Source organism: Bos indicus x Bos taurus, chromosome 13 (assembly GCF_003369695.1).
Source record: "Bos indicus x Bos taurus breed Angus x Brahman F1 hybrid chromosome 13, Bos_hybrid_MaternalHap_v2.0, whole genome shotgun sequence".
Taxonomy (NCBI): domain Eukaryota; kingdom Metazoa; phylum Chordata; class Mammalia; order Artiodactyla; family Bovidae; genus Bos; species Bos indicus x Bos taurus.
In genome coordinates, this window is record NC_040088.1 from 65651312 (window position 1) to 65676686 (window position 25375).

Here is a 25375-nt window from a genome sequence, read left to right on the forward strand (position 1 = left end):
GTTGACGGCGGCTGATTTACCTCATTCGCACTGAATGGGGACGGCACGACAGTTTTTGGCCGATGGGGAAAGGGACTTTGGGGGCTGTAATTTGAATAACCGGACTTGAAGAGTTTTTTATCCCGATCTCCAAAGGAGGCTGGTGGGGTCTGCATTAACCCACCAGACTCCTTTGGGGCCTCTCACCCGCGGGAGAAATGTAAACCAGTTCGGTCTGGTCAGTGAATCCGTGACCAGTGAAATCATAGAATGTGGAGAAACTGGAAGCGCATGTGGAGAGCAGGAAGCGCATGCCTGGTCCTGTAATTTGACATTTTAACTGGGTGTAACTTGCCTATCTGGAACAGGAAGTTTTTTATTTATTGTGGGGAAGATAAAGAGCACTAAATTGCAGCAAAAGAGCTTATTATGGCTCAAGGCCCAGTCACAACAGGAGAATATGTCGGAAGTATTGATAAGAAAGCTGGAGGAAGATTTAACGGGGTGGATGCCGTTCCTCTTTAAAAAGAAAACGACAGCCAGAAAGCTTTGGGGCTCCGGCGCGTGTATTATTGAATGTGAAAGTGAACTATTTCGGGGACGTCAGCTGCCCAGGGTGGCGACCTCACCTGCCCCGGAAGTACTGGTGCGTTAGCGCCTTGCCTTCCGGGGCGGGTTGTCTGTCGTTGCAGCAGCTGTAGGTTGGGGAGGCCATTTTCCGCTTCTAGGAAGAGTGAGAGCGCGGAGAGAGAAAAGGAAGGGAAAAGAGGGCTCAGCGCCTCCCCGCCGGACCGGAGAAGAGGGACAGTTTTGGCAGGCGGGTGAGGTCGCTGACGGCCTGGAGAAGATGTTTTCCCTGTCGAGCACCGTGCAGCCCCAGGTGGGTCCGGCATCCAGTTTATTTTTCTGTCCCAGCCCTACTCCGGGCTGTTTGCCATTTGCGTTTCTTGGAAGCAGTTTCCCTTAAGGGGTCGTAGGAGGAAAGTGTTTAATCCAGTTGGAGTCTTGGTGTTGAGAAAAGATCGGGCGACGCTGAGTAAAAGGCTGACGAAGAACCCTAAGTATAGTACGAACGTGATGGAGATCTTGGCTTACCGATTTGATTGCGTGGAATTTTTGCTGGAAACTCATCTGGCACTGTTTAGTGCTAAGCATTTCTGGGGTGGGGTTTGGGGAGTGGGTAGGGGGAAAGTCTACCATAGCTGTAGAGGGAGCAAGTGATGTTTCTTTTCTGTCTTTCCGCGTCTTCAGAGACTGGTACTCACAACCCAGACTCTCTTTTTTAAATGGCATTTAACCCAGACATGCGAAGAAATTTGCAAGCTTCTATGAATGCTTTGTCTCTCTCTCTCTTTTTTTTTTATCAACAATAACTAATACATATATTTTAAGTTATTACTTGCAGTTAAAATTTTGATTCAGCCTCCTTGTCATCTTTCCATTTATGAAGCAAAAGAGCAGAGAAAAAAGATTCCAAGGGTTTTTATTTTTAATTCTCTCAGGAGTTATCACCTGTGACTGTTTTGTTCTTAGTTCATTTAAAAATCATTTTTGATGATAACTTTTTTTTTGAGAGTTCTTCACAGTTTTGCAAATAGTTTTTGTATACATTCAGTTTTCAAAATATCTTTGACATTCTTTAGTTTTTTTGGTTTAAGATTATAATTATGTCCCTTTGTGTAACCTCCACTCGCTTTTGTTTTGCTAGTACTCGTTGGGTTAAAAAAAAAGTAATTTATTTATAGGTCTTCAGTAATGTACTAGGTGGACAAAGAAAATATGGAACTTTAATGATGACGTGAAATAAAACATGAGTAGGAGTTTGCCCCGTGAATAGACAGGAACAGATAGACAGAACCTCTGGAGGTTCTGAGATCGTGACAAGCCTAGCTGATTGGAGGAACAAAAATAAGGCCAGTGTGGCTAGAGCCTGGTTGGTGATTAAAGGGCCAATGACAGAAAGGAGGTTGGAAAGAGGACTTGACATATCATACAGGGAGTTATACGGGACTTTGAATTTCATTTACAATTTTTTGGAAACGACTGAATTCTTTTAAACATGTTAAGGAGTGACATGATCCGATTTACAAAACAGTCTATTACAGAGTAATACTGGCTTCTTGCTGTGTGGAGAATGTGGAAGAACAAGAGTGGAGGTGTTTTCAGATAAGGATGTTATTGCAGTAATCCAGAGAGGGGCTAATGCACTGCTAAGGGGTGACAGTGTTTATGAAAAGGAGGGTATGAGATTTATTTTGAAAAAAGAATAGAATTTCATCAGGGATGATGGAAAAAGATGTTTCTGGTTTGATCAGCTGGCTGCAAGAAGGTGTTACTAGTGTCTGGTGGAGTCCTGCCAATCACTTGAAAAAAAATTTGACTTGGTCTTCTGAATATTAAACCTTTTGGAACCTGCAGGAAGTTGGTATCAAGTGTGCATGTATGCTAAGTTGCTTCAGTCATGTCTGACTCTTTGCAACCCCATGGACTGTAGCCCGCCAGGCTCCTCTGTCCATGAAATTCTCCAGGCATGAATCCGGGAGTGGGTTGACATGCCCTCCTCCGGGGGATCTTCCCAGCCTAGTAATCAAACCAGTAACTCCTGCGTCTCCTGCATTGCAGGCGGATTCTTTACCACTGAGACACCGGGGAAGTCCATGGTATCAAGAAGATCCCATATTAGGAGAATTTATCATTGCTAAGTGGAGTTAGTGGTGTGTGATGTTGGTAGAGATAGTGAAGGAGCTGTATGTACTACAGGCAGTCCTAACTGGGCCATGTAGGACTCTTAGGCATTTTATACTGTGGAAGAGAGTAACGTTTAGTCACTCAGTCACGTCTGATTCTTTTGAAACCCCGTGGGCTGTGGCCCGCCAAGTTCCCCTATCCATGGGATTTTTCAGGCAAGAATACTGGAGTGGGTTGCCATTTCCTTTTCCAGGAGATCTTCCTGACTCAGGGATCGAACCTGCATCTCCTACATTGGCAGGTGGGTTCTTTACCACTGCACCACCAGGAAGCCCAGAACACAATTTGTATTTCCTGGTTGCTTAATTGGTTTAATACAGTTGAATTTAAATTGTATGACAGAGGGTCAAGTTTTTCATTGAGAAGAGATCAGACCATGTTTTAGCAATTTAAATTCTTTTTAACAAGAATCATGTCTATTTTATTTATTTTACAGAGTGATTTAGATTTAATACATTTGGGCATGGTAAATATTTGACATGAAAAGCAGGTATATCATAATAGGGATCAGAAAAATAGCGACTCATCTTAAACATAACTAAAAAATATTTTTCTGGCTGATCATTTAAGTGCTACAAATCCTGAGAATGTTGGACACTGAACAGACTTAGGTTACTACCTTATAATTAAGTCTTGCTTGGAAATCATCCTTTAAAAAATGCTCTGAGGTACAAATCACCTATGTATTAAACATGAATCTTCTACATTTTACAAAGAGTTTAAACAAATATATCAAATGATTACTGTTTAGTGGCTCTTAAAACAGCTCTTAGGGGCAAGGAGACACTGTTTCACGATTTCCCATTAAGTTGGGTTTCTCCATTGCAGCCGCCACTAGCTCTTTGTCATTTATCTGTTTGTTCATAACTTCCTCTGTTGAGTGGTTTCCGTCAGAAATTTAGATTTCCAACATATATTTAAATGGTAAACACTGTTGAAGTTTTACTCTTAAGCACAACCCAATAAGAGTTGCTGAAGAGGCATGAGGTACTGTTGGTGTGAACCTTATAATGACCAAATAGTCGTCTTCATTTATCTCTTGAACCTCCACACAACTTTCTGTTACCACTTCCATTTCTTCTAAAGTATTGGGCTTCTCTGGGTCCCAGAAAGTTTGAATCAGGTCATAAACTTCTAGCTCTTTTCTCTTCCATGATGCGGGGTTGCTGGTCAGCTCCCCACTCAGAGAGATCTGAGAGCTACAGGACTCTGCTCAGTGTCCAGGAGAGCAGTCCGGACACTTGCCCCATTCTTACATTCCACCCGAGTCAGTCTGAGCAGCGAGCCTCAGGATTTATCAACTGCCTGGTCTTCAAATGAGCCAAGACAAGCCTAAAGGTCCAGGGAAGCAGGTAATAGGTGGGACCAGATGCATTGTTCCAGAGGACCTAGGGAAACAGCAGTTTAAATTCTTTACTGAATGGGAAGAAATATAAGTAAGTAAAATAAAACTTTTTAAAGGTATAGGCAGAAAATATGTATCTTAATTTGATTCCTGCAGCTTTAAAAGAGCTTATCATTTCTTACTCTTAATACACACTCATTGCCAAAAATGCTGAAAAGAAAAATACAAGATAATAAAGATCACCCATAATTCCACAACTCCAAGAGACTGCATTTTAGAATAACTTCTTTCATCCCTTTAACTCTATACAAATATGTGTATGCATACTATTCATTTATTCATGACTGCACTGGGTCTTTATTGCTGTGCTTGGGCTTTCTTTACTTGGAGCGAGTGAGGCCTTCCCTTGTTGAGGAGCACGGACTCTAGCGTTTGGGCTCAGTAGTTGTGGCGTACTGGTTTAGTTGCCTGTGGCTTGTGGAATCTTCCCAGACCAGGGATCAAACCACTGGACCACCAGGAAAGTTCTGTATGCATAATTTTAAAAAAAAGTTACATAAAGTTTTATAGCTTGCTTTTTTCATATAACAATATTATGACTTTACTTCTGCATCAGTAACCATGGGATGAAAAATCTTTAAGTGGAACCTGAAGTCAGATTATCTGGGTTAGAATCGTTCCTCTAATATTATACTTTCTTGCTGAATGACGTGGAACATGACATTGAATCTAATTTCTTGCTCTCTTCATCAGTTAAATAGAAGTAACTAACGTGTTTGTCTCTTACGAGGATTAAATGAGAGAGTTAAGTAAAGCATATAGTATAAAACCTGTCATATAGTAAGAGCCCATTTAGTTTATTCATTTTCTCAACAAATGTTTATTTAGCAACTACTGTGTACATTATTGTTGCACTGGGATACAGTATTGAATGAAATAGAGAAAGTTAGAGAAAAATAAAATCTAAGGTGTGTAAGTATTATGTAAAAACACTTTACAGTAAATTAATGTATAAATAAAAGAGAAAAATATTAAAATACAGGAAAGAAATCCCTTGTGACATGAAACTTACGTTCCAGTGGGAGAATGTGGTATAATAAATAAAAATATTTGGTCTTTGTTCCCAGTTCTTGGCACAGAGCTCCTGAAGCCCTTGAAATTTCCTGTGTAATAGGCGTGTTTTTATTCTTAAAGCCCCTGTTTGGATCACCCACCAGGATTTATGCTAATAAGGGGACTTAGGTTGAGGTTTCTAGTAAACAATATATAGATAAACAAGTAAATACATAAAGTGCGTTAGATAACATAAATGTCAAGAAGGAAAAATAGAGCAGAGGAAGGCAGTAAGGAATATTTCTTAGGAGAGGGTTGTTTAGTAGGTTGGCCAGGGAAAAGACACATGAAAAGGTTGCTTTTGAGTTAAGTACTGAAGGAAGCATGAGTGCAGACTCTCTGACTAACTGGAGAGATGGGAATACACAGCAGTGCAGAATCCTTGAGTGGGAGCCTGCCAGGCGTGCTCCAGGAACAACGAGGGGGCCAAGGGGGCCGGAGCAGAGAGACTGAAGGGGAACTTAATAGTGGATCAGGTCACAGAAGTGAGAGAGAGCCAGGACGTCATCGTTGTCAGGACATCAACTCTTACTGTGAGAAAAGCCATTGGAGAGTTTTGAGTGGAGGAGTGATGAGATCTGACTGGCTTTAATAGAGGCGATTCAGGGAGAGAAGTTAGGTTGCTGTTTGTAAAAATCCACATACCAAAAAAAAAAATCCACTTAGAGATGCTGGTGGCCCAGAATAGGGTGGGGTGGTGTAGTAGGGAAGTTGAAAATTACAAAATTCTGGATATATGCTTGCTCGTTTCATGTCTGTGAGATATTTCATTTTTGTTGTGGTATTGTTTATTTAGCCACTCCCCTATTCTTGGACATTTCTAGCTTTCCATAAATTTTAAAATACTTTGATGAAAATTGTCATCTAGGCATATGCAAGCATAGATTATTACTTACCAGATTATTTCCTTGGAATAAATCCCTTAGAGTTAGGTTGCTACAACAATGAAATATATGTATTTTTAGTACTTTTGCTGTATATAGCCCCAATGCTGTCCTGAAAGTTAGTAGTTTTCGACCAGCAATAATCTGAGTATTTACAATTTTTAATGTATAGTTTTGATAAAGAATGTATGTTTAACTTTGTACAGTCCCCAGTTCTGACAATAAAAAGTTTTTTTTTTTGCTGTTTTTATTCTAAAAAGCACTGCTGATTTTCAGCTTTTATCTTTTTTTAGGTTACAGTTCCTCTGAGTCATCTCATCAATGCCTTCCATTCACCGAAAACCACACCAGTTTCTGTCAGTGCATCCATTTCGCAAAACCAGCATCGAGATGTAGTGTCTGAGCACGAGGCCCCCAGCAATGAGGTAAGAGTTTTTACCCTGGATGTGTGAGAAAGCTTTTTTGGTTTGCTGCTGCTGCTGCTAAGTCGCTTCAGTCATGTCCGACTCTGCGACCCCTGAGACGGCAGCCCACCCATCCCTGTGATTCTCCAGGCAAGAACACTGGAGTGGGTTGCCATTTCCTTCTCCAATGCATGAAAGTGAAAAGTGAAAGGGAAGTCGCTCAGTCGTGTCTGACTCTTAGCGACCCCATGGACTTCAGCCTACCAGGCTCCTCCGTCCATGGGATTTTCCAGGCAGGAGTACTGGAGTGGGGTGCCATTGCCTTCTGGTTTAGTACATTGTAAACATGCCTGAAATAACTTTCTATGTTTAGGCATTTGTAGCAGGGTGACTTCTGTCTTCAGCTTAATCTCTGTTGTAGGATTAAAGACATCTAATTCCGGCTTTGTTGTATGTGTAGAATATTACTTTGTCCTATTTTTAACATTTATCTTATAAAAAATTGCACGTGGCAGTGTATTCGTATTCACTTCCTATGTTACTACTTGTGTGATACCATTTCAGTGTTCTTTTGTATTGCTTCAGTGGAGCAGGGATCCCACAGTTAACTCCACAACTGCCCCACAAGTCTCAGGGAAGACAGAAGAGCAAGACATTATTATATGCTGCCTTATAGAAGCTTTCAGTGTAATTGAACAGTTGAAACACAGATACCTGAAAATGAAATGTATTAGCTATGAAACTGTGCTTTGCGTATTCAGAGAATTGTAAAATCATCGTGGTCTGGTATATACCAAATTGCTAATGTAGGAACTTGTGTTTACAAGACTTGTTACTAAGATAGTTGCTTGTAGCTCAGAATACATTTTTCATAGTAGACACTCTAATATGTGGCTAAGTTTCACAGAAGCTTCTTTAGCCCGTAAATGGCTTATATCCTTAGTCCTCATTTGAGGGACTGTGGCAGAGGATAGTATATGTTGTTCAGTCGCTAAGTCGTGTCCAGCTCTGTGCAAACCGATGAACTGCAGCAAGCCAGACTTCTCTATTCATCACTGTCTCCCTGAGTTTGCTCAGACTCATGTCCATTGAGTCAGTGATGCCATCCAACCACCTCATCCTCTGTTGCCCCCTTCTCTTACCCTCTATTTTTCCCAGCATCAGGGTCTTTTCCAGTGAGCCAATTCTTTGCATCAGGTGACCAAAGTATTGGAGCTTCAGCTTCAGCATCAATCCTTCAATGAATACTCAGGATTGATTTCCTTTAGGATTGACTAGTTTGATCTCCTCGCAGTCCAAAGGACTCTCAAGAGTCTTCTCCAGCACCGCAGTTTGAAAGCATCAATTCTTTGGTGCTGAGCCTTCATTATGGTCCAACTCTCACATCCATACATGACTACTGGAAAAACCATTGCTTTGGCTAGACGGACCTTTGTCAGCAAAGTGATGTCTCTGCTTTTCCTAACACTGTCTAGGTTTGACATAGCTGTTCTTCCAAGGAGCAAGTGTCTTTTAATTTTGTGGTTGCAGTCACCATCTGCATTGATTTTGGAGCTCAAGAAAATGAAATCTGACAGTGTTTCCATATTTGCTTTTGGTGGGAGTGGGATGAGGGGATGGTTGTGAGGTAAGTCTTGAAATACAATTTTATGTAGGTGAAAAATTTGTCTTTATGTTCGCTTTTATACTATCTGCCAAATTCCTATTGCATCTTTCTATAGGTGGTCCGTTCTTGTTTTGTGACACCCTTCTCAGTTACAGTCTGAGAGAGCTTTCCCAATGATATGACTGCGTGTGTCAAAATTGCTACATGCAGCGCTACTATGTTCATTTCAGAAATTTTGGAAAATATTATGTAAGTGGGAGAAATTAATGTTTGATCCTACTTCTCCTTTTCTCCCTTGTACTTTTATATTTTGTAATCGTTGGATCATACTGTATATGCAGATTAAGATTTTTCCTTCATCATTTAATGGTCTTATGAACTCGTTATACCATACGTTAGTTTTTATGACTTCAGACTGTTCATTTTACGGTCTGTTGTTGGGTACTGTTTCCAATTTTTTCTGCTATAAACAGCACCACTTGTACTTTCCATGGTACTAAATACTTGACTATTTCATTAAGTGAAATGGCTAGATCCGTGGTGAAGTATATTTTAGCTTAAACAGTAACTAAATTCTAGAAGTCAAAGTTGAGCTTAAGACTGATGGTTTCAGATACGGAATTGGTGTCTTATCCTCTGCTTTACCCTCATTAGTCCTGTGGTTTATCACTGGTGACTGCTTGTTATTTTTTCACAAACATTTCCATTTTTCTTAAGCATCCTTCCTCATCTCTACTCTGACCTCCTTTGTTCTGCGATGCCTTTGCTTTCATCAAGTCTTACTCATCCAGACATCCACCTCACAATACAAGCAAAAAAACTTTCTTTTTAACTTCCTTCCAAGCTGTCTGACTTCTGTGCCTTTTGCTTTCAGACTTATAAAAAAGTAGTATTCTGAACTTAAATTGTTGCTTTTATTTATACCATCTCCCATTGTAGTTTGGCTACTACTTTTACCATTTTGAAGGCTTGGTGTATTTTGTTGGTTTCCTTAGCAATAAATACAGGCATTTTAAAAAATCTGCAACTTTTTCAACTTTTCCTTAAGAATACCCACTGTTTTCAGAGTACTCAGAAATTGAGTGATACTGCATTGATTTTTTTTTTTCCTCTTTCTGTTTTGCTGGACTTCTTTTTATTGCCAGCCTTTTAAATAGTGGATGCATTTACCTGTAATCTAACTTTCATTCTCCACAGTCTCCCAGATTATCTATTTTAATGTTTATATATTTCTATATGCTGATAACTCCCACATCTACCTTCAACTCTATAAAGTATCTCTAAAGTTTTAAAATAGTTATCTGGTGGCTTATTAAAATACCCTCTGGACAGACTTCAAGGACCTCAAAATAAAGATGTCTAAAACTGAACTACTTCTTCAGATTCCAGTGTATTTGATCTTACAGTGGTTTTAGCACCTCTTTGTCAGTCTGGGTCCAACCAAGAGAGAGAGACCACATAGTCATTTGAACAGTGCAAGTTTAATATACAGAATAAGTATTTTTAGTTGACTATTTTAAAAACATCGGTCTTACAGGGGATTGGCATAACTAGGGATTGGCTAATAATAAGTAAAGAGAACTTGAAATATATAGGACTTGCAGATTCAAGGAGCAGCTAATACTCCCAGGATTGAGCTACCCACGAAGAGTTCTCCACCCTTGGGCTGAGGTTCTGAGGTTGTTGGAGAGGGTATGGCCTTGGCTCACTAAATGGCATAGAAGTCGCTGGTGCTGTGCAATCTGAACCTGATGGAAATCTGCCACCTGGGTACCAGGAGAAGCTCTTTGTGGGAAAGCTGCCAAGTACTGCTGGCAGCTGTGCACACAGGAGCCAGGCTTCAGAGAAGCTGCAGGAGCCAGATGCTGGAGAAACCATGGGTGTTGCACCCAGGAGCCTGTTGAGTGAACATAATACGTGGCCTGAACCAGGAACAGAAACTGCTCCTACGAAGTCTCTCCAGTGCCCTCTACTGACAACTTAATGTTCTGGCCAACAAAGGAAGACTATTTAAAGAGACCCAGATACATGATTGTGGAGCCAGAGAGAGGACCAAGAGGAGCCGAGAGACAGCAGATCAATAACCAGCGCATCCGTCCAGAACCCCCCTCCCTCATAATCCTGCACTTCACCGGTTTCTTCAGATGTCTGTTGTCTGCCACTTGGTGTTTGCATCCCTCTTAGGGCTCAGTTCAGGTTCATGCCTTTTTTCTCTTGTTATATCAGCTTTCTTTTCTCCAGCTTATCATCTTTATCTTCTGTCTTCTTCCTCTAAAACAAAACTAAAGATATTAGGTATAGAATTAGATTCAAACACAGCTCCTCACAATTTGGCCATAGCCCTTCTTTCTACTGCTTTCTTCAGTCACTGAACTTGACTGCATCTCAAACATTCCAGGCCCTCCGATGACTTTTTGTTTGTCCTCTTCCCCGAAGTTTCCCCATCATTTGTGAATTAAGTGTTAATTCTGGGAAACCTTATCTGACTTAGGAAATTGGTTGTTCTGTGTTCTGTTACCACTTAAAAAAAAATACCTCTATAAGAGGAGTTACCATGTAGTATGGTAATTATCATACTCATATGTACTTTATTTCTCTTTGTGTTCCTAGGACCTGATACCCAATAAGTAAGGTGAATAATCTTCTTAGTTAAAAATCTGTGTTTCTTTTTGTATTGTAAATAGACTTTTTGGTTTCCCCATTTTAGAAGGTAAAATATCTTTGTAGCTTTTAAATATTGTAGTCCTTCTGGTTCCATTATAATAATGTGCCTTATATTGTACAGTTTTTATTACCTTAAAAAGCACTTATTAAATATTTCATTCTGACTTTAATTGTCTTACTGTATATATTAGGCTATGTAGATGGGCAAGGCATGATCTCATCCATTGATCCATACTATCCTGTTGTGAAATAATCAGGATATATTTTATAATCATTTTCCTAACGAGGAAAGGAATTCTAAGAATGTGAAGGACTTGTTACAAAGCTTATAATTGTCTAGCACCTGAACATCAATCCAGAGCTATGTAATCCAGGGATCTGACTACATCAGTCATAAAAAGTTGATATTTTACTTGTTTTGTTTAGTTTTACTTCTCTTACTTGAAGTTTTTTGTTCAAGCTGGTTTCAGAAGAGGCAGAGGAACCAGAGATCAAATTGCCAACATCCGCTGGATCATGGAAAAAGCAAGAGAGTTCCAGAAAAACATCTGTTTCTGCTTTCTTGACTATGCCAAAGCCTTTGACTGTGTGGATCACAATAAACTGTGGAAAATTCTGAAAGAGATGGGAATACCAGACCACCTGACCTGCCTCCCGAGAAATTTGTATGCAGGTCAAGAAGCAACAGTTAGAACTGGACATGGAACAACAGACTGGTTCCAAATAAGAAAAGGAGTACGTCAAGGCTGTATATTGTCACCCTGCTTATTTAACTTCTATGCAGAGTACATCTTGAGAAACACTGGACTGGAAGAAGCACAGGCTGGAATCAAGATTGCCGGGAGGAATACCAATAACCTCAGATATGCAGATGACACCACCCTTATGGCAGAAAGTGAAGAGGAACTAAAAAGCCTCTTGATGAAAGTGAAAGTGGAGAGTGAAAAAGTTGGCTTAAAGCTCAACATTCAGAAAACAAAGATCATGGCATCCGGTCCCATCACTTCATGGGAAATAGATGGGGAAACAGTGGAAACAGTGTCAGACTTTATTTTTGGGGGCTGCAAAATCACTGCAGATGGTGACTGCAGCCATGAAATTAAAAGACGCTTACTCCTTGGAAGGAAAGTTATGACCAACCTAGATAGCATATTCAAAAGCAGAGACATTACTTTGCCAACAAAGGTTTATCTAGTCAAGGCTGTGGTTTTTCCTGTGGTCATGTTTGGATGTGAGAATTGGACTGTGAAGAAAGCTGAGCGCCGAAGAATTGATGCTTTTGAACTGTGGTGTTGGAGAAGACTCTTGAGAGTCCCTTGGACTGCAAGGAGATCCAACCAGTCCATTCTGAAGGAGATCAGCCCTGGGATTTCTTTGGAAGGAATGATGCTCAAGCTGAAACTCCAGTACTTTGGCCACCTCATGCGAAGAGCTGACTCATTGGAAAAGACTCTGATGCTGGGAGGGATTGGGGGCAGGACGAGAAGGGGACGACAGAGGATGAGATGGCTGGATGGCATCACTGACTCGATGGACGTGAGTCTGAGTGAACTCCGGAGTTGTTGATGGACAGGGAGGCCTGGCGTGCTGCGATTCATGGGGTCGCCAAGAGTCGGACACGACTGAGCGACTGAACTGACTGACTGACTGACTTCAAGTTTTAGCTGTTGGGACTTTAAATTGTTACTTGTCCTTAGTGGCTCCCTGTCTGCTCGTTTGAACAAGAAAATAGCTCACTCCTATTTAATTTCTAGTTATTTCAGAATGGTTTTAAAGTGAATGTATTCTCTTGACTGGTTTTCACACATCTTTTGCTTTGTTCAATATTTCTCTTTACTAGGAGTTAGATATGGGTAATTTATAGAACCTTTTGGTTCAGATAAGGATCTCAGCAATTGTTTATTGAATGGGCTTTTGTTTATGGCCATTAAAGCTCCATGGACTGCTAATACTATTGGGAGTATGATTTTTTTTTTAAAGCTTTGTCAGATCTCACATGGTTGACTTCAGTAAAGCTAGAACTATAAAAATATGCATACCAATTTATTTTTTAAATATTTGAAGGAAAAGGGAATCAATACATTTATTAGATTTTAAAAATTCACATTATTTTAGTTAATAAGTACTCTTTAAGTTAAATACTTTGATGTGATAATGCCTACCTGAGCTAAACAACAAGGACCTACTATATAATGTTTTGTAGTAACTTATGGTAGAAAGTTATATATATATATAAAATTTTATATGTGGTAGAAAGCCATATATATACATATGGCTTCCCAGGTGGAGCTAGTGGTAAGGATTCCCCCTGCCAATGTAGGAGATGTAGCTGATGCAGGTTCTATCTTTGTGTCAGGAAGAGCCCCAGAGAAGGAAATGTCAACCCACTCTAGTATTCTTGCCTGGGAGGTCCCATGGAATGACAGTCAGACACAACTGAGCACACATACTTCACATATGTGTGTGTTTATGTGTGTATATATACACATGAGTATGTATATATATAACTGAAAAGACGTGGGTTCCATCCCTGGGTCAGAAAGGTTCCCTGGAGAAGGAAACCGCAACCCACTCCAGTACTCTTGCCTGGAAAGTCCCATGGACAGAGGAGCCTAGTAGGCTACAATTGATGGGGTCACAAAAGAGTGGGACATGACTTAGCGACTAAACAACGGAAACATTGTAAATCAACTATATGTCAATAAAAAGTTAAAAAATAATAATGCTTATATGGTTGACTCAATCTTTTACAGCCTGTACTTAATTTAAGGGACCTTGGATTATCTGAATTAAAAATTGGACAGATTGATCAACTAGTAGACAGTCTACTTCCTGGATTTTATAAGGACAAAAATGTTTCTTCCCATTGGCATACATCTCATGTATCTGCACAGTCCTTCTTTGAAAATAAATATGGTAAGTTAATATATTTTATGTTTTGAAAGTAAGCCATTTTAGTACTGTTGATAATTTAATAGATAACAAGGTTAGGGGGTTCCCCTGGTGGCTCAGATGGTAAAGAATCCACTTGCAGTACGGGTTTGATCCCTGGGTCAGGAAGATCCCCTGGAGAAAGGAATGGCAACCCACTCCGGTATTCTTGCCTAGAGAATTCCATGGACAGAGGAGCCTGGAGGGCTACAGTCTGTGGAGTTGCAAAGAATCGGACATGGCTGAGCCACTTACACTTTCATGTTACTTATTAACATACTTCTGGTTTCCAGTGTTTCATCACATTGTAGACTAGTTTTGAAATTGTCTCTTGGAAATAACTTGTTTTGGTTTTTCTAATATTTGGTAAAATCATTTGTTGTATTTCATGATTTGATTGTTTGACAATTAGAAAGTTTAGTTTTTACAATTTCTTTCCAGGTTGCTTAGATATTTTTAGTACTTTACGTTCCTCTTGCTTGTACAGACAACATTCAAGAACTCTTAAAAGAATTTGTTCAGATCTTCAGTACTGGCCAGGTATGAAGCAATAATTATATTTATATTGAAAAAAATAGATTTGTTTAATATATTCTGATTTGTCTTTCTTAGTGATATTAATGATTAGAAACATTCATTTGTGGCTCACAGTAGAATCTGCAGAATATTTGGAAATAACTAGTGTCAAAGTTTTGGTTCTTAGTAGACATTTTCCTTGTGAAAATTTAAAATGAAAACTGAGTGTGATACCGTTTCATTCAGGTTTCATACAGTCTCGGGGTTTTAAAACTTTGAAATCAAGGACACGACGTCTGCAGTCCACCTCTGAAAGATTAGCAGAAACCCAGCACACAGCGCCATCATTTGTGAAGGTAATTAGACCTTTTTTTGTTGTTGTTTGAAAAAGCAGTACTTTTCAGAAAGAATGTTCAATATCTGATATATATTTTTGGCTAGTTGATTTTCTTTCATCTTTTCATTTAGGATAATGGATTAATATTCTATGCAGTCATATCTACAACATTTCTGGATTCCAAACTTATTTTTTCACTAGCCTGTTAAACATCTTCCTTTGTTTTTTCCTCTGTCAATTTACACCTGCTTATGTATTCTTATGTTAATAAGTAGCATCCATCCAGTCTAGAAACACTGTGGTTAACTATAATTTGTCCATCTTCTCTCAGTTCCTGCATCCATAATTACTAAAATCTTATTAATCCAGCCTCTTAAATATTTCTTAAATCTCTTCATCCCCAGGTCCACTGCATAGACAGACGATGATTACTTAGTCTCCCTGCCTTCACTTTTGGTAGCTTTAGTCCAGTCTCCAGACTGCCATCCGCTGGACTGTCTAAAATGTAATAGTGTAATGGTTGTATTCCTCTGCTGTATTGTCAAATTTCTGCCATGGCACATAAGGCATTTCATCACTTGGCATTCTGCCTAACATTTCATCACTTGGCATTCTGCCTAACTTCTCATCCTTGAGTGTACCACCTCCTTTCTCCCTCTATCCTCTCCTCTCTTGGTGTTTTAAAGTCCTGTCAAACAAGATTGCTTATCGCTCTTGAGTACTAGAGGCTGCTGTTTCATGGCACTGTCAAATTGTGTCTGCCCTGTGTTTCTGTGGTTTAGTTATCCCATCCTCTGTAAGGTTTTTCCTGACTTCTTAGACAGCATTTATTTTACCACCATACCTAGTTCCTCTAACCTAATATCAAAATAACTTCAAAAACTTAGTTATTTGTGTATCTTTTCCCAGTAGACTGAAAACATTCCGATCATTGGTATTTACATCTTCAGAACTTACACACGGTCAAGTATTAGTATATGAAAGGTGCTAAGTAAACATTTAATAAATGAGTGAGGTTTTTCTTCCAGCAGGAATAACGGAGTGTGACCTATTGTAAGCTATCAAACCCTAAGTCAACTTGTGACCTGTTATTCAGTAGTTAGTGGTTTACATAGTTTATATTCACTAACCGCTAGAAGTATATGGGCCAGTGTTAGTTTCCTAATCATTGGCTATTTATTGCTGAGTCTTAATTCTTCACATTGACAATAAAAATTTTAAAATGTAGAATTTTAATGAATTTTTTTTGTGAGTAGTTGTTATGTTTGGGGGGGAATATTACCTATAGTCAACGATACTGATGTGTTGTTTGTGTATTTAGGGGTTTCTTTTGCGAGACAGAGGATCAGACGTTGAGAGTTTGGATAAACTCATGAAAACCAAAAACATACCTGAAGCTCACCAAGATGCATTTAAAACTGGTTTTGCAGAGGGTTTCCTGAAAGCTCAAGCGCTAACACAAAAAACCAATGGTAAGTTGATTAGACACCATCCATATTTGGAGAGGAATATCTGAAAGGAAATTATAGTCCTGCCTCTAAGTGATTATAATAACGTTTCTAACAATTATGCAACTTTTTATTGGTTACATTTCCTTATGTTTGTATCTTAAGCTGTGTGGAAAGAGAATATGTCCTGGTACTTTCACTGTCTGAAGTGAACCTAAGTCAGTGATAGAAGTACAAGAGGCTTTGTGAGATTTTTGATAACACGTGCTGAAAGGCGATCATGGAGATTATGCAAAATATAGCTGGCTCCAGAACTGTGTGTTATGAAATGTGATTACCACCAGTAACCTCATGTTTGCATTTCATTGAGCTGTCATTTCTCATTGATAACATTTTATTAAAGGCTTTTTTCTTTTTCCTCCAGATTCTTTAAGAAGAACTCGTCTGATTGTTTTTATTCTGCTGGTAGTTGGCATTTATGGACTCTTAAAGAACCCATTTTTATCTGGTAGAGACTCTTTATATTTGACTTATTTTTTATATTTTTAATTTATATATTAAAATATATTTTACATTTGACTTAAAAAAATCTTTTATATACTCATTTCTTTTCCTTAGTCTAAGACTTAGAGATAAGAAAACATTTATATTTATAATTCCAGAGTCTAGGTCTTTAATCCAAATTTGAGACTTCTCAGATTGGGTTACTTTGAGATTGTTTTTTGCATTGAGATAGAAAAATTTTAATCTCATGATTATGTATCATCCACCTTGTCAGAGGACTTACTATATTTGCATTATCTTAAGGATGGATATAAGAAAAATTCCTTCAGACACTGTATAAATTAAACTGTACTTTTTAAAGGATATAACTAATATTTTTTAAAGTTCCAAGGATTATATTAGAGTAGTAATTTTAAATTTACTTCTAGACGTGATTAATTCCCCAGATTTTTAGGAAATGATACTTAACCAATGATAAAATTCTAAGAACATGCAGAAGAATTTTATAATAGCAATTCAGAGTGAAAATAAACATCTGTTTCAAAGGCACAGTAATAAATTCAATGTATTTAAAATTAACACACAGAAAATTACTTTACAGCCCCAGGTTTTCTCAGTTTGCCAGTCTAAAATGAAGTAATAATGTCAGATTTAAGTGGATCCAATTGACTTTTCCAGCTGTCATTCAGTGTTTATACCATGTTTTCCCCTTTCTTTATGATGATTACCTTGAGAGGGAAAAAAAAATGGTTTACAGTTAAGAACATTGATTGACCTGGATCAGAAATTATTCCTAGAACTTGATGTACAGTTATTTTAAAAGTTATCAAACCTGAGATGAGGTTTTAACATCCAGGAATAGCCTTTTTTATATCTAGATCTGCTTTCTCTTGTCTCTCTCTGTATTTTTTTTAAATTATTTTTTTCAAAAAAAGGAACCAGTGTATGGATTGATAGGTGGTATCAGCAGGGTGGTGGAAGAGTGGGAAGAGCTCTGATGATTATTCTTTTGTGTTTCTTAATTGCACACAATGGAGCTTGAGAACCATTGGTTTACGTTTTTATTATTAGATATAAGGAGAAGAGGAAAATTCTTAGTTTTAACTGGAAAGGCAAAGATGTCATTTTAATGAGAATCATTCATTCCTTGAACATTGTCTCAAAATCCAGAAGACCTAATTCCTACTCCTCGCATTGTCATCTTAGACATTTAATTTTTCTGGACTTTCTTGCATCTGAAAAATAAGGTAGTTAAAATTTTATGAATCTATCAAATATGTAAGCATTTTTTTTTGTCCCTTTAGTCCGCTTCCGGACAACAACAGGGCTTGATTCTGCTGTAGATCCTGTACAGATGAAAAATGTTACCTTTGAACATGTTAAAGGAGTAAGTTAAAAAGTTTACCTTGGTCTCTTCAAACATTATTGTATTTTTTATTAGAAAGGTTGAAATAATAGAAAATACATGTATGGTCTGTGCCTCCAGTTCTTGGCACAGAGCTCTTAAAACCCTTGTAATTTCCCAGGGGATAAGAGCACTGGGAGTATCTTTTGTTCTACTGTTTGGTCTTTGACACCAGGTCCTGACACAGGGCTTCTGAGTCCCTTGGAATGTCCTGGGTGATGGCAGTGTCTTCTGTTCTTTTCTTTCCTTGTCCCCTTGACTACACAGCTTGTACCTTATGGGATCTTAGCTTCCCAATGAGGGATTGAACCTGGGCCCACAGCTGTGGATACATGGAGTCCTATCCATTGGACCGCCAAGGAAGTCCCACAGTGTCTTTTGTTCTAATGAGGTGGCTCTGAGTGGGCTCCTGGAGGGGGACTGGTCACCAGAAAGATCAAGCTGTGGTTAGAATCTTGGAACTTCCACGTCTACTCTCTGTTCTCCAGGGAGGGGAGAGGGGCTGGAAAGGAGTTAATAATTGATTATGCCTATGTGAGTACACTCCCATTAAAGTCCCAACAGGTTGGAGTTTGGAGGAGTTTTTAGTTAGTGAACACACAGAGGTGTGAGGAGCGTAGCATTTTCAGAGAGGACGTGGAGGGCCTGTACCCCTTCCTGTATCCCTTGCCTACCTCCCTCTTCCTTCTGGCTGTTCTAGGGTATATCCTTTCATAATAAGCCGATAGTACCTAACCTGGTTTCCTGAGTTCTATGAGCTGCTCTACCAAATTAAACCTAAGGAGGGATTCTGAGAATCTCCAATTTATAGCCAATAGGCAGAAGCACAGATGACAACCTAGATGTGGGATTGACATCTGAGGGGTGTGTGGCAGGGGGGAGGGGTAAGTCTTGTGGGACTTTGGCCCATCAACATGTTTCCTGTTCGCCCCTTCCCAAGTACTTTCTTTTTATCACTGCCCAATGTAAATGAGTTTTCTCAATGAGTTATTAAAAGTTGTGTGGTATGAGGTTGTAGGTTGTCTACAAATATATTATTATGTGAGGGTAATTTAAAATAAATACATGAAAGTATACATACAAAAAAGGTATTTTTCATTTACACTGGTAGCCAACATTTTTAAATTGAATTCGCACCCATGAAAAAATTTCCAGTGTTTGTTGAAAATGGAATTCTGGAACACCAGGTTGTATTCTTTGGCAGAGCCATGTTGTGGTTGTCTTTAAGGGACTGTTGCTTTCCAGTTGAGCACATTTCCACCAGTGCTGTTCTACATCTGGCCTTCTTCACTCATTTATTGATACCATTTTGCCACTAGGAATTTGCATTTGTGACTTCTGCTTATATGCTGACTAGGAAAATTGCTCACTGTTTCTAATAGATAGCTTTCTTAATCCTTATCAGAGTTTTAAAGATGATCTAATATTCTGATTGCAATTTTTGTTGGCCAGATTGGATTTTTTTTTTTTTTTGCTAGGGATCTCAATTCTGTAAGATTTTATATTTGGGGAATTAAATCTTCAAATTTTTTTTTTAACCACAACTATTTATAAAGCAGTACTGCTGCTGCTGCTGCTAAGTCACTTCAGTCGTGTCCCACTCTTTGTGACCCCATAGAAGGCAGCCCACCAGGCTCCCCTGTCCCTGGGATTCTCCAGGCAAGAACACTGGAGTGGGTCGCCATCTTCTTCTCTAGTACGTAAAGCAGTACACTATAGCTTAATTTTAGTCACTGTCTTTGGCATTTGTTAGGAACTAAATTGTTTATATTCTAGTAGTAATTCTTTATAATAAAAATGACTTCATAACTAGTCAAAAATTAATGTTATAACTTAAACACAGACTCACTTATTAATATATAGTAAGTCCAGATAGTTTGTCCTTGAAGCTTATAACCGGGTCCAAAAAAGTTTTAGATTTGAAACTTATTAGGCAATTCTATATTAAATGCCACTGAGACATTTAACTAGAATTTTGAATGTAACAGGGTTTTTTTGTTCTTTTTTTTTTTTTAACCAAAGGAAGCAATTGGAAAGGGGTTTTGTTGGGATATGTAAGGAGATTTCATGTATCTGGTACTGAGGGTCAGGAGAAAACCCTTTGTGTGAGTATTTCTAAAGGGGCCTTTTTGTATACTTTCACTGAGACAAAAAGCCAAATTAATATCAGGTTAAATTTACAATATTCAAAGAGGGTGTCTTAGTAAGATAATTAACATTTTAAATTATTTGGTAAATTATATCACTTCAGGTGGAGGAAGCTAAACAGGAATTACAGGAAGTTGTTGAATTTTTGAAAAATCCACAAAAATTTACTGTTCTTGGAGGTAAACTTCCAAAAGGTAAGGTATCTTCGCTTTCCCATGACTTGACAAAACAGTGTAATATATCACTAATTTAACTTTTATCAGATTTACCTGATGAAAGTTTATTAGTAATTCTTAATTGCTATTTTACAAGTGCTCATTCTGAACATACTATTTTGTTATCTTTTGTCTTTGATAATTTAAAAGTTTGTTATTTCAAACTTTTAAGTAAATTGCAACAATAAATAGTACAAAGAATTCCAACTTTATCTAATCCAAAGTCATATTCAGATACCAGCATTTATCCCAATGTGTAAATAGTATTTAAATAATACAGGAAAATTAGTTACGAAGTAGGTCCTAAAGTGAATCATTTATAGAGACAAATATGTTTCACCATGTTTGAAAATATTGATCATTGGTGTGCCTTCAACCACAGCACTGTATTTATTAATTCGTAATTATTTGTTTTAAGTTCTTATCAGGTTGTGTTTTTGTTTTTTAATTTGAACCATTCTTGTTTATTTTTTTTCTTTAGGAATTCTTTTAGTTGGACCACCAGGAACAGGGAAGACACTTCTTGCCCGAGCTGTTGCTGGAGAAGCTGATGTTCCTTTTTATTATGCTTCTGGATCAGAATTTGATGAGATGTTTGTGGGTGTGGGAGCCAGCCGTATAAGAAATCTTTTTAGTAGGTCTAGTGGATCTTTTATATAGTAATAATTTCTCTTAATGTTAGGAAAAGAGGGTTTCTTAAACTCTTGTCTTTGCTTCTTGTTTCTGATTTGATAGTTGGCTGAAATAGCCATTGTAGGATGCTAATCTCAGGTAACTTAGTGTGTGGGCTAAAATAAAACTATTACTTTTCTTTCCAATTAGTCAGAAGAGTTTGTGGAATCACTAGGTTGCTGGATGAGGCTGGGGTCTGTTGAAAACCTGTGGTTTCGTTTGTTTTGTTTTTTTTTTGGTGTGTTTTGTTTTCACCTTATTTATTAATTCTGTAGTATATATTTAAAAATTATTTGCCTCAAATCTGACTATATATGGTTTGTATGACTAGGAAGAATGAATACTCAGTGTTACAATTTTTTTTTCATTTGAGACTACTCTTCTTAAAGCAGTTAAGAAAGACCTTCTTTTATGTATTTGCTCCCTAATGAGTGTCTTTTATCGGCTTTTTAATTTTCGTACACGTTGTTAACTATTTATATAATTTTATTTTAAAGGTGTTGATTTTATTAAACTTATTTGAATCCTTTCTGTCTTTAGGGGAAGCAAAAGCAAATGCCCCTTGTGTTATATTTATTGATGAATTGGATTCTGTTGGTGGGAAGCGAATTGAATCTCCAATGCATCCATATTCACGGCAGACTATAAATCAACTTCTGGCTGAAATGGATGGGTAATTGACTTTTCTGTCTTGAGAATTTGGTGGTATATTTAGTAGCATTTCAGAGATAGGAAAAATTTAAGTTTATAGGCAACAGAATATCCTATGTGCAAGGAGTAAAGACAAGCTATTTTGACTATTGTATTGTTTTACTAATGGGATCATTGGTCATTGATGTATTAACTACTCTCAAATTGAAAAGTAAAATTTTCATTTACTGTAGTATGACAGAAAAGCAGTGATTCTAGCTGAAAGTCGTCATCTGTTTGGAGATGTGCAAGGAGAATACCCTCATTCCTTCACTGTTTGTGACTAGCTCTGAGTGTTGCTGTAGATCAAAAGCTTGCATCAGTTTCCATAATGTAAAAAGAGGTGGACTTGCTTCGAATGAAGCAGAGAAGTTTCTTAACGTCATACAAGACATTCTGAAAGTTTAAGAGTAAATAATTGGAATTGGTAAACTTGAAAATAATTTTTCAAAAAATTAGTCAGGAACTCAAGCTTTGGTGTCAGGTTATCTCTTCCTAAGTAGAAAATTTACTGTGAAACCACAGATGATTTGGTGATGTATTATTAACAAGTTTTATTGAAGTGCACTGACCTTTTAAAAAGCAGGGAGTGATGTCTTCGTATTTGGGGCATTAAAAAGACAATTCCTTTTCTTTGCTGTTAATAAAATTGAAGATAAACAGTTGTGTAGAACATTTCTGTGTGTGTGCTGTTTTAACTTTCAGTGAAAAGATACTTTTTTTCCTTAATAGTTTTAAACCCAATGAAGGAGTTATCATCATAGGTGCCACAAATTTCCCAGAGGCATTAGATAAGTAAGTATTAAAATTTTTGTGATATATTCTAGAAGAGTGATGAACTTTAAAAACATTGTGCTAAGTGAAGAATACCCATCACAAAACATTACATATTATATGATTCCTTTTATATGAAATGTTCAGAATAAGCAAATCCATAGCAATGGAAAGTAATTTAGCAGTTGCCAGAGGTTGGGCAAACAGGAGGGAAATAACTGCCAGTAGACTTGGGGTTTCATTTGGCTGGAGAAAGTGGGGGAAGGGATCAATATTCTCTAAAATTATTGTGATGGTTAGACAACTCTGAATCTATTAACACCCAGTGGATTGTCCACTTCAAATTCTATGATGTGAGAATGGTATCTTAGTAAAGCTACTAAAAGAATCTTTTTATGACTTAAACACAGAGCTTTTGGGGGTGGGTGGTAGACAGCACATTTTTAAAAGTAAAATTTACTGTAGTTAAGGTTTTTATTGATTTTACTGTTTAAGTTATTCATACTTTCATTTGATCTAATAGTTGGTTCTTGCTTAAGAGTCTAGTTTAACGTTTTATAAAACTCCAGTACTTTGGCCACCTCATGCGAAGAGTTGACTCATTGGAAAAGACTGATGCTAGGAGGGATTGGGGGCAGGAGGAAAAGGGGACAACAGAGGATAAGATGGCTGGATGGCATCACCGACTCGATGGACGTGAGTTTGAGTGAACTCCGGGAGATGGTGATGGACAGGGAGGCCTGGCGTGCTGCAATTCATGGGGTTGCAAAGAGTCGGACACGACTGAGCGACTGAACTGAACTGAACTGAACTGAATACAACAGTAAGATGGGTGTGTGGCTCACACAATAGGCTGCTATAGAATAATTTGTTCCTTTACTGACAGACTTGCTTGTCTTTGTCTCTGAAGGGTTGTATACTATCCTGATGCACACATTTATCTATATGAACCTTTGTTTAGCCTTCCAGTTTTTGAAATTATTATTTCAACCATGTTTTACAAGGAACTAATCTGAATATTTATGTTCAGAATAGGATGTCAGTCCTATTTTTATAACCAGATCCTCAGCACAGTTTATTAATTATATTTTCTTTTTGTATTCTCCTTGTAGTGCCTTAATACGCCCTGGTCGCTTTGACATGCAGGTTACGGTTCCAAGGCCAGATGTGAAAGGTCGAACAGAAATCTTGAAGTGGTACCTCAATAAAATAAAGTTTGATCAGTGTAAGTCTAATTCTGTGATACAAACATTATCTCTGTGAAATGGTAATATATCAATTTACCCTGTTTGTGGTCCTTACTCAGGATGTCTTAAAAGACAAATTTCTTTAAATTTTTTTTTCTCTCCTTTTATTTGTCCTTAAAGTCTATTTCTTAAGTAGTGTGTATCAGAGATTCTATAATTTACAATCCTGATTTGAAAGAAAGTTTTCTTTGGAATATTGAGATAGATAATTGATGAATCTATGTATAAATGTTTCTCTAGGTGAATTTAAAATATAAAATAATAGAACAAGTACCTCTATATTATGAGCATAGTACCTCACGATGTAATCACTTTGGGGCCAAAAGAGGGGAAGCAAAAGTATAAAACAAAATACATGGAAATAGTATGGACCCACCTGAGTAGTAAAAGCAGCTATTAAACTGCAGTATTTTCAGAGATGCCAGAATCAGTTCATAAAATCAAACATGTTTCCTCTTGTAACATGGACTTCTGTGTCCAGAGTTATTTCAAGATGAAACTGATAACGTGCTTTTTCAATTTGTGGTTGGGTGATAACCGAAAGTCTGTAAATCGTTATCTGACAACTTTACCTTTCTTTGTTTTTCACAAAATTATTTAAGTACAAGAACTTATGTTATTTGTCCCAGTGACAATTTTTATGGTCTGTTCAGTAGCAATTTTTCCTTTTTCCTCTTAGAATTTAGTAAAGTTTTTTTTAAATTATAGTTTATGATTGCTATTTTATTTTTTCTTTTGCAAAGTGAGTTCTTTATGCAGAGCTTTTTATTACTGCTTTTGAAATTTCAATGTTGTGTTCTGTCTGCATATAGCTGTTGATCCAGAAATCATAGCTCGAGGTACTGTTGGCTTTTCTGGAGCTGAGTTGGAGAATCTTGTGAACCAGGCTGCATTAAAGGCAGCTGTTGATGGAAAAGAAATGGTTACTATGAAGGAACTAGAGTTTTCCAAAGATAAAATCCTAATGGGTAGGTTTCTTTTCTTTTTTTCCTATGTTATGCTGTTCATTGTGTTAGAGAAAAAATTCTTAATTTTGAAAGAAAGGTTATAAAAACAAAAGGTATAGAAACATGCAAATATATACTCAAACATAGCACAAAGTTTGGCCTCTTACAGAACAAATACACCGTATATTATACTCTTTGAAGGTGCCCATGGTTTTCTTCTTATCTGATATTGCTGATTAAAGAATAGTTAACTTTTTACTATTTTTCAGTATTTAAGTTTTATTTTAAACCCTAAATGGCTTCAGGGGGCTTCCTTGGTGGGTCAATGGTAAAGAAGCCACTTGCCAATACAGGAGACACAGGTTCAGTCCCTGATCTGGGAAGATCCCACGTGCCATGGAGCAACTAAGCCCATGTGCCACAACTACTGAGCCTGTGCTCTAGAGCCCAGGAGCCACGACTACTGAGCCCACACGCCACAGCTACTGAAGCATAGAACCTGAGCTCTGCAACGAGAGAAGCCATTGCATTGAGAAACCTGTGCACCACAACCGGAGAGTAGTCCCTGCTCGCCACAACTAGAGAAAAGCCCACGCGGCAGAGAGACGCAGCACAGCCAAAAATAAAGTAAAATAAAGATTATTTAAATTGGCTTCAAAACAGGTTGTTATGTTATTCCTGTTAGAAGTTTATTTTCTAGAAATAGTTTTTTCCTTTTGATATAAGAAGTAAAATTATAGTTCTTAGAATTTGGTTTTCAGTTGACAAATTATGGTTTACATGTGTTATAGAGTGGAG

The 25375-nt window shown here is 37.8% G+C and overlaps 1 protein-coding gene and 1 pseudogene across 1 annotated transcript in view; one reads left to right on the forward strand and one right to left on the reverse strand.

Annotated features, from left to right (window-relative positions):
* The first annotated feature begins 27 nt into the window (after positions 1-27).
* The window catches only part of YME1L1 (YME1 like 1 ATPase), a 33161-nt gene continuing 7813 nt past the window's right edge, over positions 28-25375 (forward strand). Inside the window, exons 1-14 of the mRNA XM_027560105.1 lie at positions 28-859; positions 6363-6494; positions 13497-13659; positions 14116-14214; positions 14437-14546; positions 15849-15999; positions 16400-16483; positions 17784-17866; positions 20136-20226; positions 20729-20881; positions 21460-21592; positions 22342-22404; positions 23496-23608; positions 24443-24598. Coding sequence (XP_027415906.1) covers positions 827-859; positions 6363-6494; positions 13497-13659; positions 14116-14214; positions 14437-14546; positions 15849-15999; positions 16400-16483; positions 17784-17866; positions 20136-20226; positions 20729-20881; positions 21460-21592; positions 22342-22404; positions 23496-23608; positions 24443-24598 — 1564 coding nt within the window. The 5' untranslated portion in view covers positions 28-826. The remainder of the gene's footprint in view (positions 860-6362; positions 6495-13496; positions 13660-14115; positions 14215-14436; positions 14547-15848; positions 16000-16399; positions 16484-17783; positions 17867-20135; positions 20227-20728; positions 20882-21459; positions 21593-22341; positions 22405-23495; positions 23609-24442; positions 24599-25375) is intronic.
* Positions 2929-4556, reverse strand: LOC113903635 (annotated as a pseudogene).